Consider the following 17841-nt stretch of genomic DNA (forward strand, 5'->3'; position numbering starts at 1 on the left):
AGTGAAAAGAACAATATTGAATGTTGCAGTAGGAAGCAGGTTAAGGCTGCAATCGTTTCTCTAGGTGCTTTAAGTTCTACATCAAATTCATCTGCCAGTCACTTGCACTTCTCTACTGTGATAAAGATCTTACTAGCTTCCCTGTATTGTTCCATTATTCCCAGCGAGATTGTGTTGCTTATGCCTGCGGCAATTCGGCCTGAAATTGAAATGAACCCAAGGAATTTTTCATGTACAAATACAAATGCAATCCCATCACTTTCTTCCCCAAGTCTTCCACCTAGAGACAGTTGTTCTATGTAAGACATATGGTTTTGTGCGCCTAAACAGAGAATTTCAGGGAAGTGTTAGCCTTCACAATAATATCTTGCCTTAAAACCTGGCCACACAATTTGATTAACGTGATCTGTATTCTTGCAGGTGTGTGTGTGTATATATATATATATATATATATATATATATAAAATACCCTGCCACTCTTCAAAGTATGCCAGACACGTGTACAAACTACTAACATGAAGAGTATTAGTTTAAGGCAACTTCGTGTATTCATGTGAGATACAAGCTTTTAACGAGGTGAAAGGGTGTATAAAGCACAAACAATAACAAGTCATAATGTGCCTTTCTTGTGCAAATACAATGTCATTTGGGGCAGCTTGACACATAATTCTAAATGGCAATATGGTTCCCTTCCAGTTCTGTGACTCTTAGCTGCATTATTTCATGAATGCATTATTTTGCTGTGCTGTTATTGTGGATTATTTAACCACCTTACATTATAATTTACCATGGGGTTATTTTTTGTACAATTTTTTGTTAATGACATTATTAATATTTGTTTACTGGAAAGAGAAGAAGGGGTGTGTGTGTGTTTAATAGAATATAGGTCACTTATTTTTTTTCTATGTTTTGGGGATTCAGCAGAGATAATGCATAGTGTTAACCTGACGCTGAGAGGCAGTGGGGCACTTAGTAGCAAAAAGAAACACTAATGCCAATTGTAAATTAAAGTTATCTTTCGTTAAGGATTTCTGCAAAGAAAGAAATGTTAGCAGGATGTCTGCTGAGCTTGGGTGGAACACCAGAAGACACTCACACCCACACTCTGGGGGTGTGGAAAGCTACATGCTTTAAAACATTTCTTTAACATTTCAGGATCTAAACAGTTCGACACAGTTTTGAAAGAGAATGCATAGGGACATTGTATGCGACATATATGTAAAATATATTTTTTCCGTCTATAAGATGCCCCCATGTATAAGACGCCCCCTATTTTGGGGGGACTCAGATTTAAGAAAATGGGGGGGAGATGGCCCAGAGTATAAGAAGCCCCCTAATTTCTGACATTATTTTTTAGGGGGAAAACCTAGTCTTATACACTGAAAAATACGGTATGGAGAAAGATGTTGATATGCAACTAATCACACACACCACCCAGACATTGCCCTCTCGATTGCTCGTGACTTGAAATACATCTGGAAATTGGCATTGAATTCCTGAGCTGCAAAACTACTGAACAAAAACAGCAAAAGAAATCCCATGCAGCTACTGAACAAGGTAGACACCATGGGTGAACAAAGTAGGAGACTGCTAATGTGATCTTTTATTTTTATTTTAAAAAAACAACAACCCACCCTGCTTGCTTCCACCCACATTTTTCCAATTATAGCGCATTGAATTGATGTGACATCACTCTTGACCATAGGCCAGTCTATTCAACAGTCTGGCGAAGAAATTTATTAACTGGTTACCTGCCAATTGTCTGGAGTCCGGATTGCAGTGCAGACGTATTTCTTTTTAATGATAACATTGTTAGGGGGACTTACATTGACAAGCCCACAGAGGCTTGCAGGATCTCTGAAGTAGATATTCCAGAGCCAGATCATCACTAAAATAAAAGATTTACTAATGGGTAAATCTACTTTAGAGGCAGAAGTGATGGGAGGAACATTTAACTGTTTCAGTACATACGAACACATCTCCCTTCGGCAGACAGAACACTAATAAAGTGGTGCCTCGACTTACGAATTTAATCCGTTCCGAAGGCACCTTTGTAAGTCGAAAAATTCGTAAGTCGACAAACACCATTGGAAACGCAATAGGAATGCATTGAAAACGGGAAAATCCGTAAGTCAAAGCGACCCTATCTAAAAATTCGTAAGTCGAAAAATCCCTATCTAAAACCGCCGCAGTTTTTTTCCGGATGTCAAGACATTCGTAAGCGCGTGGCCATAACCCCTATTCGTAAGTTGAAAAATTCGGTTGTCGAGTTGTTTGTAAGTCGAGGTACCACTGTACATAGCTGTCTATCACTTTGTAGTTTGCTTTAGTTTTCTCACTTAAAATCCAAATAACAAAGGCGGTAGTAGTTAGTGTGGTTGGGCCAGTGGCACACACATGGGCATAGCCAGGATTTTGATTGGGGGGGCAAGATTTGGTTGGGGGGCAGGACTTTTGTTAGGGGGAGCAGAACCAACATGATTGGTCAGTTAAATATTTCTATTGTTTCCCTTGATCTGGGGAGGCAGCTGCCCTGCCCTGCCCTCCCCCCCAGCTATGCCCATGGGCACACAACTAACCTGGTCAGTTGCATTACTGCTGCTTACCCAGAGGTAGAGAGAGGAGCGAGGTGCCAGTGAGATAGGCTCATCTGGAGCTCCCTCTGGTGTGTTTGCACCCTACTAACTAGTCCTTCGCCTCCTCCTTCGCCTCCATGTCATGGTAAGCAGCAGTGATGCAACTGACCCGAGGTCAGGTGATTCCTGCTGCCTAACCAAGCCAATACTCCATAATGGGTATTACAATCTCCGCAAAGTTTCATAGCTGTGAATAGCATCGGCTGAGGAAAATAAAACTTTGCAAGCATTGAGCTCCTGGATCAAAACACACCTCTCTTGAGCTCCCCTTTGATTTAAGATTAGCACTGCAGTCCCAAGCACACAAGTGAGGCTGTTGAACACAATGGGGCTTACTTCCCAGGAAACATGCGTAGAGTTGCCCTGCATAAAATGTGAAGTCTGCTTCGCTGTAATTGTGGAAATGTGAAGCATTTTAATGTGCGAGGCTTCACCCCATTTATGTTTTTTTAGCTGTTGTTAAATTTGTGCTAGAATGTTAATCAAATGGATAGATAAATATATTTAAATATCTGATTCATATGGTGTATGGGAGGCAGGATGTCTTAATTGGCATTCTGAATATGTCCTGGCTGATGCGCTAGGGCCTATAACTACATGGTAGAACACATACTTTTTCATGCAGGAGGTCCCAGATTCACTCCCTGCTATGTGGATGAAAAATAATATTCGACTAGGCCATGGATAGATGTTATTCTGTCCTCCTACAATTTCTATCATTCCTGATCGTTGGCCATGCTGGATGTGGCAGATGGGAATTGTGCAGTAGAGATACAGCATTGCTTTCTCCTGCACCTGGCTGTGCTAAGCAAGATAGACCAGTGTTTGATCTCAATGTATGGCCTCCTTGTATATTCATATGACAAAAGCTGTAGCTGTCTAGGCCAATGGAGTCATTTCAAAGCCTTACAAAATGAATGCTCCCATTCTTTGCCTCAACAAAGAATTGCATTAAGCACCACTCATATTTACATGGCCAAAATAAGATTTGGGCCAACCCAGCTTGCATATCAGTTTCATGCTCTGCCATATAACAATAATTATATGGTAAGTATGCAACAGGTTAGCAGTTTGATTCTAAAAGAGCATGGGTAGTTGTTTCCACTTGTGTTTTAGTTATCTACTTGCACCACCGTTGCCACTTTCCCCAAAAGCTTTTAGTTGCCTCTAGCACCTATGCTTTACTTCTAGTCATTATAGTGATATATATTACTCTTAGGTAAGTGCATAAGCTTTAAAGTTTCGATTGCCCAAACAATTTAGAAGTTCTTTTTCAAGCATGGCTCCCATCAGTTGCTTGTATAACTTTTTCTGCTGTGTGTTTTTAATTCCACCTCTGCCTTCAGTTCGTAAATCATTCTTCAGAAATAGGATCGGTGACATACGTTAGGTGATAATCACAAAAGGCACCTGTTTGCTTTATCGCTTAATAAGATAGGACTTGAAAGAGAATCTGGTGGAAAGAAATACCTCTTTGAACAACTTGGGAAGTGCTAAGGATATAGTGAGATACTTTAAAATTGAGAAAAACAACAGGAATCTATTTTGATAGACTTGTTTTCTCTCTGACGTTGGTCATAGGATGGGAGTTGGTCAATAAAGTGGGTTGGGCAGACGGTATCTTAAAGTTCCATTCCCTGTTCTCAAGCTTTTACCATTTCCATCACGATAATAAAATGGCATTATTCTCTACCATTGTTAAGCTTTGTTTTCTTTCATTTTAATTAATCTTTTATCTGTGCATTTAAGAAATTTTCCATCTGGACTAGCCAACAGTTAGCTTTGAAAAGGTTTTGTCACAGTGTTTCTCCTTCTAAGCTTTTTTTTCCTTTTCCTTTTCCATTTGCAAAACCAACTTTCTTTTCTGTCTTTCCCTTTTTTCCTACTCTAAATTCAGCATTCTACTGTATAACCCATTTTCTTTCAAGCAAAATGGCAACTAAGCTCTCTTTGCATAGATTCTTTGTCTTTGTTGTTGTTTAGTCGTTTAGTCGTGTCCGACTCTTCGTGACCCCATGGACCATAGCACGCCAGGCACTCCTGTCTTGCACTGCCTCCCGCAGTTTGGTCAAACTCATGTTCGTAGCTTCGAGAACACTGTCCAACCATCTTGTCCTCTGACGTCCCCTTCTCCTAGTGCCCTCCATCTTTCCCAACATCAGGGTCTTTTCCAAGGATTCTTCTCTTCTCATGAGGTGGCCAAAGTATTGGAGCCTCAGCTTCAGGATCTGTCCTTCCAGTGAGCACTCAGGGCTGATTTCCTTAAGAATGGATAGGTTTGATCTTCTAGCAGTCCATGGGACTCTCAAGAGTCTCCTCCAGCACCATAATTCAAAAGCATCAATTCTTCGGCGATCAGCCTTCTTTATGGTCCAGCTCTCACTTCCATACATCACTACTGGGAAAACCATAGCTTTAACTATACGGACCTTTGTCGGCAAGGTGATGTCTCTGCTTTTTAAGATGCTGTCTAGGTTTGTCATTGCTTTTCTCCCAAGAAGCAGGCGTCTTTTAATTTCGTGACTGCTGTCACCATCTGCAGTAATCAAGGAGCCCAAGAAAGTAAAATCTCTCACTGCCTCCATTTCTTCCCCTTCTATTTGCCAGGAGGTGATGGGACCAGTGGCCATGATCTTGGTTTTTTTGATGTTGAGCTTCAGACCATATTTTGCGCTCTCCTCTTTCACCCTCATTAAAAGGTTCTTTAATTCCTCCTCGCTTTCTGCCATCAAGGTTGTGTCATCTGCATATCTGAGGTTGTTGATATTTCTTCCGGCAATCTTAATTCCGGCTTGGGATTCATCTAGTCCAGCCTTTCGCATGATGAATTCTGCATATAAGTTAAATAAGCAGGGAGACAATATACAACCTTGTCGTACTCCTTTCCCAATTTTGAACCACTCAGTTGTTCCATATCCAGTTCTAACTGTAGCTTCTTGTCCCACATAGAGATTTCTCAGGAGACAGATGAGGTGATCAGGCACTCCCATTTCTTTAAGAACTTGCCATAGTTTGCTGTGGTCGACACAGTCAAAGGCTTTTGCATAGTCAATGAAGCAGAAGTAGATGTTTTTCTGGAACTCTCTAGCTTTCTCCATAATCCAGCGCATGTTTGCTATTTGGTCTCTGGTTCCTCTGCCCTTTCGAAATCCAGCTTGTACTTCTGGGAGTTCTCGGTCCACATACTGCCTAAGCCTGCCTTGTAGAATTTTAAGCATAACCTTGCTAGCGTGTGAAATGAGCGCAATTGTGCGGTAGTTGGAGCATTCTTTGGCACTGCCCTTCTTTGGAATTGGGATGTAGACTGATCTTCTCCAATCCTCTGGCCATTGCTGAGTTTTCCAAACTTGCTGGCATATTGGGTGTAGCACCTTAACAGCATCATCTTTTAAAATTTTAAATAGTTCAGCTGGAATATCATCACTTCCACTGGCCTTGTTATTAGCAGTGCTTTCTAAGACCCATTTGACTTCACTCTCCAAGATGTCTGGCTCAAGGTCAGCAACCACACTACCTGGGGTGTACGAAACCTCCATGTCTTTCTGGTATAATTCCTCTGTGTATTCTTGCCACCTCTTCTTGATGTCTTCTGCTTCTGTTAGGTCCTTACCACTTTTGTCCTTGATTATGGTAATCTTTGTACGAAATGTTCCTTTCATATCTCCAATTTTCTTGAACAGATCTCTGGTTTTCCCCATTCTATTGTTTTCCTCTATTTCTTTGCATTGCTCATTTAAGAAGACCCTCTTGTCTCTCCTTGCTGTTTTTTGGAAATCTGCATTCAGTTTCCTGTATCTTTCCCTATCTCCCTTGCATTTTGCTTGCCTCCTCTCCTCCGCTATTTGTAAGGCCTCGTTGGACAGCCATTTTGCTTTCTTGCATTTCCTTTTCCTTGGGATGGTTTTCGTTGCTGCCTCCTGTATAATGTTACGAGCCTCCATCCATAGTTCTTCAGGCACTCTGTCCACCAAATCTAAATCCTTAAACCTGTTCCTCACTTCCACTGTGTATTCATAAGGGATTTGATTCAGATTGTATCTTACTGGCCCAGTGGTTTTTCCTACTTTCTTCAGTTTAAGCTGGAATTTTGCTATATCTTTGTCTTACACAGGTTAATTAAAAAAACAACCCCAAGGGGCCATATACATCAGAGGATCACCATTTCTTAAAGATATGGCTCTGCATTCTACAAACAAGTCCCATCAATGCAAAGATTTCTGAGACAAGTGTACCTCACCAGGGAAGGCATCCCACAAATGGGGAAACTGCCAATAAGAAGGCCTCCACTCAATGGTGGCAGCATCACCTAGAGGGCCCCCTCTGTTGATCCTAAGGCCCAATAACACCAGGTCTGATGGCATATTGGTTGGGTGGGTTGGTAGTGGTAAGTTGCTTTGGGTCACTTTGAGCAAGATAAAGCAACTAGCAAATCTAATAAGTATAATATAGCTGCTGTCACACGTCAACAGATGTGCCTTCAGAGCAGACTCCCCCCCCTCATCTGCTCAATATTGGCTAGCAAAATAATGCCATTGTGTTTATAATTCCACCCCTCCAGCCCCCACCTTACCAGTGAGAGAAGGGCTGCAGTGTCATCACTAGATAGTACCTGGGAGTTGTGGAGAAAAGCCACCAGGTTGCAGCTCTTGGTGGCAGCCACACATGCCACGTAACATCTGATTTGGCTTCTAATATCAGGAGAGGCAAGGAATACAAACGTTTCAAATAAATAAAAAATGCTAATGCACCCCAAATTCGGCACCATTAAATTGCTGAACTCTTTAACCTATGCAAATAATGCAAGACTGGCCCACATTGTGCTATTTATTGCTCATTTGTCGTAATTTGTTGTGTTTCTGCCTGTCCTGAGAAGGAGGACAGAAGTCCTGCTCGCTAGGCACTGGGGAAACCATTTATCCTCCCTTATGGTTTGTAAGATTTAAGCGGGTATTTTACACACACTTTCAAGCCCCACGGGCTAGTAACATGTGCTTTTTTTTTAATGAATGCTGAGATTCTCAGATTGCCCAAATCTGTGTCCTTTTCTGTTTTCTGTATTTGTGTGGTATAATCATAGAAATTGCCAAATATACGTAGCACTGCCTGTGCTGAATTATACAGATGCAGGTGCAGAATTGATGTGGTTTCTCCCTTGGCTTGAGTTTGTGTACAGACATGATCTTCCCGTTGGAATTGTGGGCATAAAAATATTTGCGTGCTGTAGCTAGAGATGAGTCACCCCGGGGGTCCTGCAGTAATAATGTAGTTGCCTGCATGTTAAAAGAAGCCCCCTTTGTCTCTCTGCACATGAATGATGCAGTGTGACCTAAATAGCAAACTGTTCCCACTTCACTGGCATTGACAGCAGCTGGGGCAACAGGTGGAGTGCATTCTTCTATCTCCCCTACAGGGCAGCTTTCAGGAGAGGGTTAACATGGGGGAACCCTGAGCAGCTGGCCACTGATAGAAAATTGTATTGTACTTTAAATGGGAAGGTTTGGGAGATCAGCTCAGAATTAGCAAACAGTAACTTGGAAGGAACAAACAGTCAGTGCTTCTGAAGGGTGGTAATTTCCTTTTGGGTAAACACGTCATTAATCTGAGGGAGCACATTCTTTCCCATCAAAAGATAAGGAGGCCAAATAGCCTTTCTCAGGGCTGGGCCTCAGTTAGATTGTTTTTTACCCCTTCAACAACAGCCCTATGCATAGCTGTCAACGTTCGGATTTGAAAATAAGGGATCAGCAGCCTCACCTGTCCCGGGGACAGTCTACGGCAGGGGTAGGCAACCTAAGGCTCGTGGGCTGGATGCGGCCCAATCGCCTTCTCAATCCGGCCCGTGGACGGTCCAGGAATCGGTGTGTTTTTACATGAGTAGAATGTGTCCTTTTATTTAAAATGCATCTCTGGGTTGTTTGTGGGGCATAGGAATTCGTTCATTTCCACCCCCCAAAAAAATATAGTCCGGCCCATCACATGGTCTGAGGGCCCACGGCTGAAAAAGGTTGCTGACCCCTGGTCTAACTAACAATCCAGGATAGCAGCGGGAAACGGCGCTGGAATAAGGGAATTTCCAGCAAAAAAAGGGAAGGTTGAGAGCTGTGGCTTGGAATAAGGGAGTTTCCCAAAAATAGTACCTCAGTAAGAACTTTGCTTCAGGATGAGAACAGAAAAAGTGTGGTGATGGCACGGCGGCAGCGGAAGGCCCCATTAGCTAAAGTGGTGCTTCAGGTTAAGAACAGTTTCAGGTTAGGAACGGACCTCTGGAATGAATTAAGTTCTTAACCCGAGGTACCACTGTATAAAGATGTAGGAATCAAGTGTTTCCAAGAAATTGCACCACTTTCCCCAAGGAAATAGGTCGCCCCATTATCAAAGAGGCTGCAGATTATTCAGCCAGCTATTTACACGGTAATTCTATTTTTTTTTTAAAAAAATGTTTAGTTAGGAGAAAACTATGAAATGAATCAGACTTGCTTCATAATGGATTTTATTTCCAAATGTGTTAGGATCAGAGCCCTAAAGATTCCTAACCATTTGCTGCAATGTATAATTAATGCTGAAATAGGATCAGGTTTCTCTGAAAGAAGTCTTTGTACATCCTGTCCGATATACTTGTTATGTATGCATTTTTGCTGTACATGCATTTATCTTTTAGGGGGAAATATGCTTAGTCATAATTTAGTTTGAGCCCAGTGTCAGCAGAGGTTAGATTTGGTACATTTCTTTAAAGATCCATGGGGCTAAAACTTTGGTCATGCTGAAAAGGAGGCAAAATTGTTAGCCACTTATTAACTGGGTGGGAGAGAAAAAATGCTGGTTGGATTTTCTGTCTTGGGTGCTGTAATACCTTCAACCATTATGAAGAATCAGCACTAAAAGTTAGGATTAAAAAACCCGAGTTTTCTTCTGAACAAATATAGCCTTCCTTTCCCTCATCTCTGGGCAGTTATATCAAGTTGTCTATAGCTGTAGCTTTGTCTTGAATTCTTGCATCTCCCACGTTATGAATTGAACACTATGGGTAGAATTTAGCATCACACTATGATGAATGCACCATCTATGCAAGCACTGCAGCTTTCCAGATGGAACAATCTCCCCTCCCCTCAGCCTGTGCACTGTTCTGAGGATTCTCTCAACCCCATTACAGAGCCAATTTCAAGGGTACGCAGGAGCATAGGTGCCAAGTTCCAGATTGAAATGTCTGGCGCTGCAGACACATTGGAAATGGGCACAGCGGCATCGGAAGTCGCTTCTATGCATGTCCGGAAGTACGTAGAAGCGACTTCTGGTGCCGGTGCGGCACCAGAAGAACATGGCCGCTGGCAGGAGCTCCATAATCCGGGGGAATACGGGGTATTTTGCCATTCGGGACACCTGCGGGAAACAGTAAGAAAATACGGGGGTTTCCTGGGGAAAACGGGGTACTTGGCAGCTATGCGCAGGAGGAGGCTTGGGAAAGCCTGTTGCGCAAGTAGTATTTGCACAGGGCTTCTGCTGGTGGGCTCGTTGGGTGAATCCTTTCCTTTGTATACTAAAGACAACCAACCTCTCAACTATGTTAAATCCCATTGAGCAGATACTAGCTTTCCTGACCTTTCAACAACATTTTAAATAGCTTTTTATGGTTACCCACCCTGGGACCATCGGTTGAAGGGCAGGTAATAAATTAACAGCAAGAACAATAATATATTTAGTATTAATGTCTCTTCTCATCATACTTTCTATATACAAGAAATAATGCATAGTGAGAATGTTTGTAGAGAATGTCTTCTTTTCTCTTTTAGCATTTTAGAAGCAGCTTTCCTTGCAGTGACACAAGGGGGGGGGACCTATTCAATGCCCAGTTTAACTGAGTTCTCCCTTATTCCAGCATCTTTTAGTCTTGAGCTAGGTCTCCAGAATGATGGTAGAAGGTCCTGCTTTTAAAAACCTGCTTTATTTCAACATCCAAAACTCCGCACCACTCCCCCGAATTGCAAGCACTGTATAGTTCAGTCGTCGTCGTCTTCATCATCATCATCATCATCATCATCATTTTGGGCTATTTTCAGCATAGCATGGTTGAGTCTTGCACTACTGCTTTCCCTTCACTTTGCTCAGCTTTAATATTGTCAGCTGACTTATTTTGAATTTGACCCAAAACTTGACTAATCTGTAATGAAGTCCAGGCTTCGCAGAACTTGGCATGGTAGATATCCTTTCGGCAGTTGCATAATGGCTCACCCTGCATAACCACTGCTCACTGGCAGCGGATTCACCTCTCAAGGCGTTTTCCAAGTTCTCAAAGCATTCGGCCAAAACCTCAAACTCTTCCAAACCTTTAAGGTGTGTCCTTTACTCCAAAGCACTAAACACGCTAACATCCCAAAATATGTGGGTGTTTTTTTAAAAAACCCAGTCACCCTTACACAGAAGTTAAAAATGGCAGAAACGTAAACATTTCCTAAGTTTCCTGTCCATTTGCTGAGAGAAGTCAGTGAAGGCTATGGGGTATTTGCTTCTTTTGCAATGGCACACTACACACCGGTTTGTGTGTGTGTGTGTGTGTGTGTGTGTGTGTGTGGAATGTGAGCACAGCCTCTTTTCCTCTGGGATTCTTTTCCTTGCTGTGCATGACCCTGCCTAAGGAACCCCTACCAGGGAGCCTTCAGTAAAGTTTTATAGCAAAGTCTGCCTGCAGACGCCATGAATAATAGATGCCAAGTCCCGGGTTTCATGGATCAGTGATTATCGTTTTAAGGCATCAAGAAGGATACCCTTTTCTTTTTCATGAAGGCAAAAGATGGTCACAGAAATGTGTAGCTTCGTTTGACCTCTGTGACTTTGCTTGAAGGCTTTCCAGATGTCAAGGGGCCCAGACCCTGCCTCAAATCCAGAAATAGTTGAGATAAACTTGAACTGTCCCAGTAGAAACCTGACATTTCCCAAGTCTCTTTGCCTGTTAGGTGAGATTTCTTCAGGGCCAGAAAAAAAGCGATTAAGGATGCAGTCCTATACACACATAGCTAGGGATGAATCACAGAATCATAGAGCTGGAAGGGACCATGAGGGTCATCTAGGCCAACCCCCTGCAATGCAGGAATCTTTTTGCCCAACATGGGGCTCGAACCCACAACCCTGAGATAAAGAGATCATGCTCTACCAACTGAGCTACCCTTTGGGTAAACCGCATCGAACACAATAGAGCTTATTTCCAGGCAGGAATAGCTGTCCATTTCAGCTTCTCCTGGTTTCTCATTTTTCCAGTCTTAGATTCAGTTCCCCACATGCCCACTTCAGTTTGCAGATTTTTTAAAATAAATAAAAGTTAGAATTTCTGTACAAATTGTACATATTTTATATGTAATTCCCCCTGATATGCACATTTTTGCAAACCGATTTCCCTTAATGCAATGCATGCCCCCCCCAAATAATGTATGAATTTATATTCACACTTTAGTTATGTTTTTTGTGCACATTAATTGACTGGAGAGCTGCATTGCAAAACTCAGATAAGTGCAAATTTTGATGGATGGCTGTTTTTCAGTTTTGTTTCAGAAAGTGTGAATTATCTTAGTTTGCCTTTGAATGTGAACTGAATTGAGCCCCCCCCCCCAAAAAAAACCCTCTTCCGGGTACATATGATTTTTTTATTGTACTATAGAAGTAGTAAACCACCTACCACTCAGATGTAGGGTATATTATGCTATATAATCAATTCCCAAAAACCAGACATGACTGTTATTTCAATGCCTTTCTCTGAATGCTGAATAAAAAAGAAAAGATGCTAATAATTCACAGATTCAATTCATTGTTGTAGAATAAAAGAAAATACTCAGTCCCGGCCATAATCATTGAAGGTCAGCTAATGTAAGGGGTCAGGTAGTCTCAAACTGGGAATCTGAGCTGCAGAACCAAAGTGTCTTCCTCTCTTTATCACTGTAGCATCTGGTTGAACGAAGGACCTGCTGGCTTGTTTTCTGCAACGCTACTGCTTTGGGTGGCCAGAGGGCAGTGCTGCAGCTACCAACTCAGTAGGATCAGGTGATACAAGGAGCAAATAAGATTCTACCAGTCCTATAAGCCCCTGGTTCTGGAATAGCTTCTCAGTCTGAGCAGCCTGATGCTTTGCCTCCCTAGATCACCAGCTCCAACACTGATCAGGATCTGAATATTCTAAAGATACAATTTTGCTGGCTTTGCAATTTATGATTAAAATAGGCTTGTTAATTATCCCTGATTTTAATACATGCTGGAGTGGTTGTTGTTGTTGTTGTTGTTGTTGTTGTTGTTGTTGTTGTTGTTGTTGTAAAAAGAACTGTTTCCTATTTATTCCAAAGCACCACAGTCCAGAAACATGATAGATGTCTTATTTCAGACTTCATAGTACGGTACAGTGGTACCTCAGGTTACAGACGCTTCAGGTTACAGACTCTGCTAACCGAGAAAGAGTACCTCGGGTTAAGAACTTTGCTTCAGGATGAGAACAGAAATCGTGCTCCGGTGGCATGGCGGCAGCGGGAGGCTCCTTAGCTAAAGTGGCACCTCAGGTTAAGAACAGTTTCAGGTTAAGAACGGACCTCCAGAAAGAATTAAGTTCTTAACCCGAGGTACCACTGTATTCCCCTTCAACATTTGTTGTCATATCTTTGTGATTCATTAACAATGCAGTTGCCTTTTTCTGATGTTCGTGGAAAGTAGACCATCTCCGCAAATAAGTAGCAATGGAAAACAATAGCATACATAGCTGCCAAGTTATCCCTTTTTTAAAGGGATTTTCCATTATGCTGAATAGGCTTCCTCGCGAGAAAAGGGAAAACTTGGCAGCTATGATAGCATATGTTGGGGAGGATGTAAATAAGGAGAGCATAAATAAAGACTGCAGCAGGCTATGGCGTTAAACATGTGTTTTTTTACTTTGAAACATGCAGAACATGGTTTCGTTGGTTATTCGGAGGAGCTAATGTTGAATAACACGCTGCCGAACTACAGCCCAGGGGAGTCTTTCTTCACTGTGTTTGGAGTGTTCTTCCCAGCTGCTACAGGTACTGTAGAATTGTATAAGATGCACTTACGGTAATAATTATTGTGGTTGTAAGTGTGCTACAAAATACAGAATCCTAAACACCTCCCTTGTGCTTTTTTTAAAACCATAATTTTACAGTCCTTATTCTAGTGAAGAAAATTTGGGAGCAATATCTGTTTGCTTTAAAGTTCAACACAACACACACACACACACACACACACACACACACACAATGGTGGTTGTGCAAAAAGGAATGACTTCTGAACTCTACATAGATCTCTGTCTCTTCTTTTGACTTTTCAGTCTCTTTTCCCCACCCCTCTCAAATGTCTTGTGTATTCCTTGCTATGTCTTTGATGAAAGCAGCAGAAGCAGGATTGGCAGCCTTGCCCACAGGACGTTCTGGAGTGTTTTTGCGTGCTGTTTATTTGTTGGCTTGTTTCTGTACCTCGCTGCCCATGCCCCCAGGGGAACAATAAAATCAATATAATTAAACTCCACGACTGCAGAAATAGACGAGCCACACACCAAAGATAAATTGGAAACCTATCACAATAAATGTTGGCCTGAAACCTGTGGAATTAAGATGCTGGCAGTTTTAAGATCCCTTTCCTAATGATCCCTCATGTGGTTTTCTCCTTTTCCACAGCTGCCACACACTAGGCCAACATTTTCATTGAGCTACTCCAAGTTTCCTTTCCTGATTCTTTGCCACCAGCTCAGACCACATCAGTGTGCTCATTAGGATTCTTTTACCACCAGGTGCATCAGCTTAAACGATGACACTGAACTGCATTTGCCATTTTATTGCCCATTCACCCAGTTTGGCACCTTTGTAGCAATTTGTAATTACCTTTTGTTTTCACCAACCTGACTAATTCGATGTCACCTCACTACTCACCCCTAACTCCAGATCATCTATGAACAAGTTAAAAAAACACAGGCCCTAATACAAATATTGGGGGAAACAACACATTTTTTCACATTCCTCCATTGTGAGATCTGTCCATTGACTCTTGCTCTGTGCTTCTTGTTCTTTTCTAATTTCCCAAGAGGATCCACATGGTGGCTAGGATTGCTCAGGAGCCTTTCATGAACGTTTGTTGGCTCATCTCCAACTACATGCTTGGTTAGTACCTGAGCAGAGACCATTGTTTATTCCTAAAATTAGAGATAGAGATTGATAATGATGGGGGAGAGGCAAAGAGAAACCCCATACATAATGCCGAAGCATAGTTGCTTTGCATCCAACATAGGCAAGTATATAAGGAAGAATATTTATGAGTCCTGCAATAAAAATTACCCTCAGTGTTGTTAAATGGTTCTTCACTCTTCCTAATTCTTGGCAGCTAGGAAAGAAGCCAAACCTAACAGATATAATTTATTTCAAAAGTATGGGTGAATTATTACTTTATTAGTACTAGTAAACCCAGTAGCTATGCTAAATGCTCTGAGTGCAATTTTTGTGTGTTAAGAATGTCATTAATTTGGTTGCTACCGAACAGCTTCCTCTTTATTCTTCTAGTATGTTTTATAGCATTTAGCTTCTCACGATGGCCGTGTGTCAGTGGCATGTGTAAATGAACATCCCGTTCCTCTAGCTAGCTGTGTTCAGATAATGCTTGCAGGAACTTGGCCTTAAGAAGAACCCCTCTTGAGCATTTGGAACCTGACATTGCCACAAACTACAGACAACTAGATAAGCAGCAACCCAAAAATAATGTAGGGGTATGAGCTACTGACTCAGAAAACAGTTTCAGCTAGTAAGGGGAGAAGAATAAGTAGAGAGAGGCCCATGAAGAGGACCAAAAGTGAAAGATAGAAAAAATGGTGAAAGTATACTTGATCCTAAACCTTTTTACAAGTCGAAACAAAATAAAAAAATTCCTTCCAGCAGCACCTTAGAGACCAACTAAGTTTGTCATTGGTATGAGCTTTCGTGTGCATGCACCCTTCTTCAAATACACTGAAACAGAAGTCACCAGACGCTTATATATAGTGGGGAGGGGTATTACTCAGAGCAGGATAAAAGCACAATTAAGATTGAGCTGGAATTAAAGCAACTCAGAGCAAGAGAAACACAGGTATCTAGAGAGAACCACAGGAGGAATTGGATAGTTTCTCAGGCACCAGAACAGATTTTAATTCTGAAGCCACAGCATACTATTTTTATTATTAGTGTTAGTATGGTAGTAGTAATATTCAAGGGACCTAACCGTAATCAGACGACATTGTGATGTAAGCGTAGTCAATTTCTCAGGACTTTCTGTTGTTTTTTTCTGCAACAAACACGGCTTCCACTCTAAAATGTATGCAACACTGTCATTCACTTACTCCACATTAAGACCATAGCTGCCAAGTTATCCCTTTTTTTAAGGGATTTTCCCTTATGCTGAATAGGCTTCCTCGCGAGACAAGGGAAAACTTGGCAGCTATGATTAAGACTGTTTAGCCCATAACAAACATGGCAAACAGTCACTTGGTATTTCCCTAGTCTGAACATTCTGTAGGAATTCTATAGAATTTCCGTAGAATTTTGTTTTTGGCATCGGTCTAAAATAGCCAAAGATGAAAATGAAGCTGTGTGGGTAAGTGAACCATGCCTGAACACCCTTCTCAAGAAAGCCTTAAACATGTGACCCTCCAACCCAAACCCAGACCACCAGCCAAGTATTGTGGCTTGTGATGAGCTTGACAAATGCTCTTGTTTTATATTCCCAGACAAACATTAGAAGAAGCTTTATGAAGACCTTGGTGGGCTGTATAGACTGAGGGGCGCTTTTCACTTGGAGGCTAGTACTGCAAGTTATTCTTTAAGATCCCGGGATATAGAGCTAGCACCAGTCTCTCTTCTTTCATGGTTCTCTGGGGCCCTGATTGGCCCCTAGTCAAGGTTTTTGCTTATTTCTAAAATCTGTGTAAACCAGGCCTAAAGAACCTGCAGTCCTCCAATATGATGTTGGAATGCAGCTCCCATCATCCCTGACAATTGACTGGCTGCATGATTGAAGTTGGAGTTCAACAACACTTGGAGGGCCACAGGTTCCCCAGAGGGCCACAGGTGTAAACCATTCTAGATCTGACAAACTGTTTGCAAACTTTTTACTTGCAAGCCAAAGGTTTTTCACTCAGATCTCCCTGCATTTTTATTTAGACTCCTATCCTCTCTTGTGTTTGACATAGACTGCCCATTTATTGATCTTGGCACCTGTCTATAATATATCGTCATAACAAAACATTTGGTTAAATGCAATTTGTGGTGGATAATCTTAGTGGCAGATTCATGTGGGCGGTACTGAATACAGTTTGTAGATTTAAGGAATCCTGCTCTTACGGTAATTTACCAGTGAGTGTAGTTCAGCAGCACTGGAGTTTGCAGTGGCTGGTTTTATGCCTGGATGCACCTGTTAAGTTGAGAATAAATGTAAGTGTAACAGTAAGGAATTGCTTTGACATTCTGAAATGACAGAAAGCCACATGAGCGATATTTTCAGAAAGGCCATTGCTTTCTATGAAAAAAAGATGAGGTTCTGACTAATCAAAGCCCATTCTTCAACTTAAGCTGCAATTCCAAGTGTGGGAAGAAGATGGAAACAGAAGGTGGTTCAACTACTTCATCCAGCAAAGGGAGACTATGTCCTTCCTTTAGTCCCCACCCCCAATTTGTAGCCCTACCAATATTGGAGCTCCAGTGTTGTTAAGGGAAAGGCTGCAGAAGTTTCAATGGTGGTGGAGAAAGGATTTCTGACATCAGATATCTCTGTCTATGGTTAAAGCTCTTTCCCTTTTTTTCTGCCCTTGGGGAGAGAGAGATCCTGTGCTCCCTATAGCCCCTGGGGCAGTCTGCCAGGGACCTTAGGATTGCAGAGCTAATAACGTAAACAGTCTGGCAGAGGCAACTGCAACTCTAGCTACACAGATGGAGCAGTCTTGCTCCTACTTCAGCATGCCAGAACCAAAGGTCATAGTTGGGTCTCACTTACGGTAACGTAGAGTTCTGCAACTAAGTCACTATCTGGCTCCAGTGTAGTTAAATCAGACTAACATGTCATTTCTAGAGACTGCTTGGACAGAGAATAATAACAATACGGTAATGAATTGAAGGTTGTGGATTAAATTTCATTCTCAGTGTCTTTGGATTTTTTGTTTATCATGCTCCACTGATGTAAGTAACAGTGATATTACTTTATTTTATAG

At 41.8% G+C, this 17841-nt stretch overlaps 1 protein-coding gene across 2 annotated transcripts in view; it reads left to right on the plus strand.

Moving 5' to 3' along the window:
- The window catches only part of SLC12A8 (solute carrier family 12 member 8), a 66988-nt gene that overhangs the window by 23531 nt on the left and 25616 nt on the right, over positions 1-17841 (plus strand). For both annotated transcript variants that reach the window (XM_035129407.3, XM_035129464.3), the window contains exon 6: positions 13550-13663. In XM_035129407.3, coding sequence (XP_034985298.1) covers positions 13550-13663 — 114 coding nt within the window. The remainder of the gene's footprint in view (positions 1-13549; positions 13664-17841) is intronic.

Source organism: Zootoca vivipara, chromosome 1, assembly GCF_965207765.1.
Source record: "Zootoca vivipara chromosome 1, rZooViv2.hap1.1, whole genome shotgun sequence".
Taxonomy (NCBI): domain Eukaryota; kingdom Metazoa; phylum Chordata; class Lepidosauria; order Squamata; family Lacertidae; genus Zootoca; species Zootoca vivipara.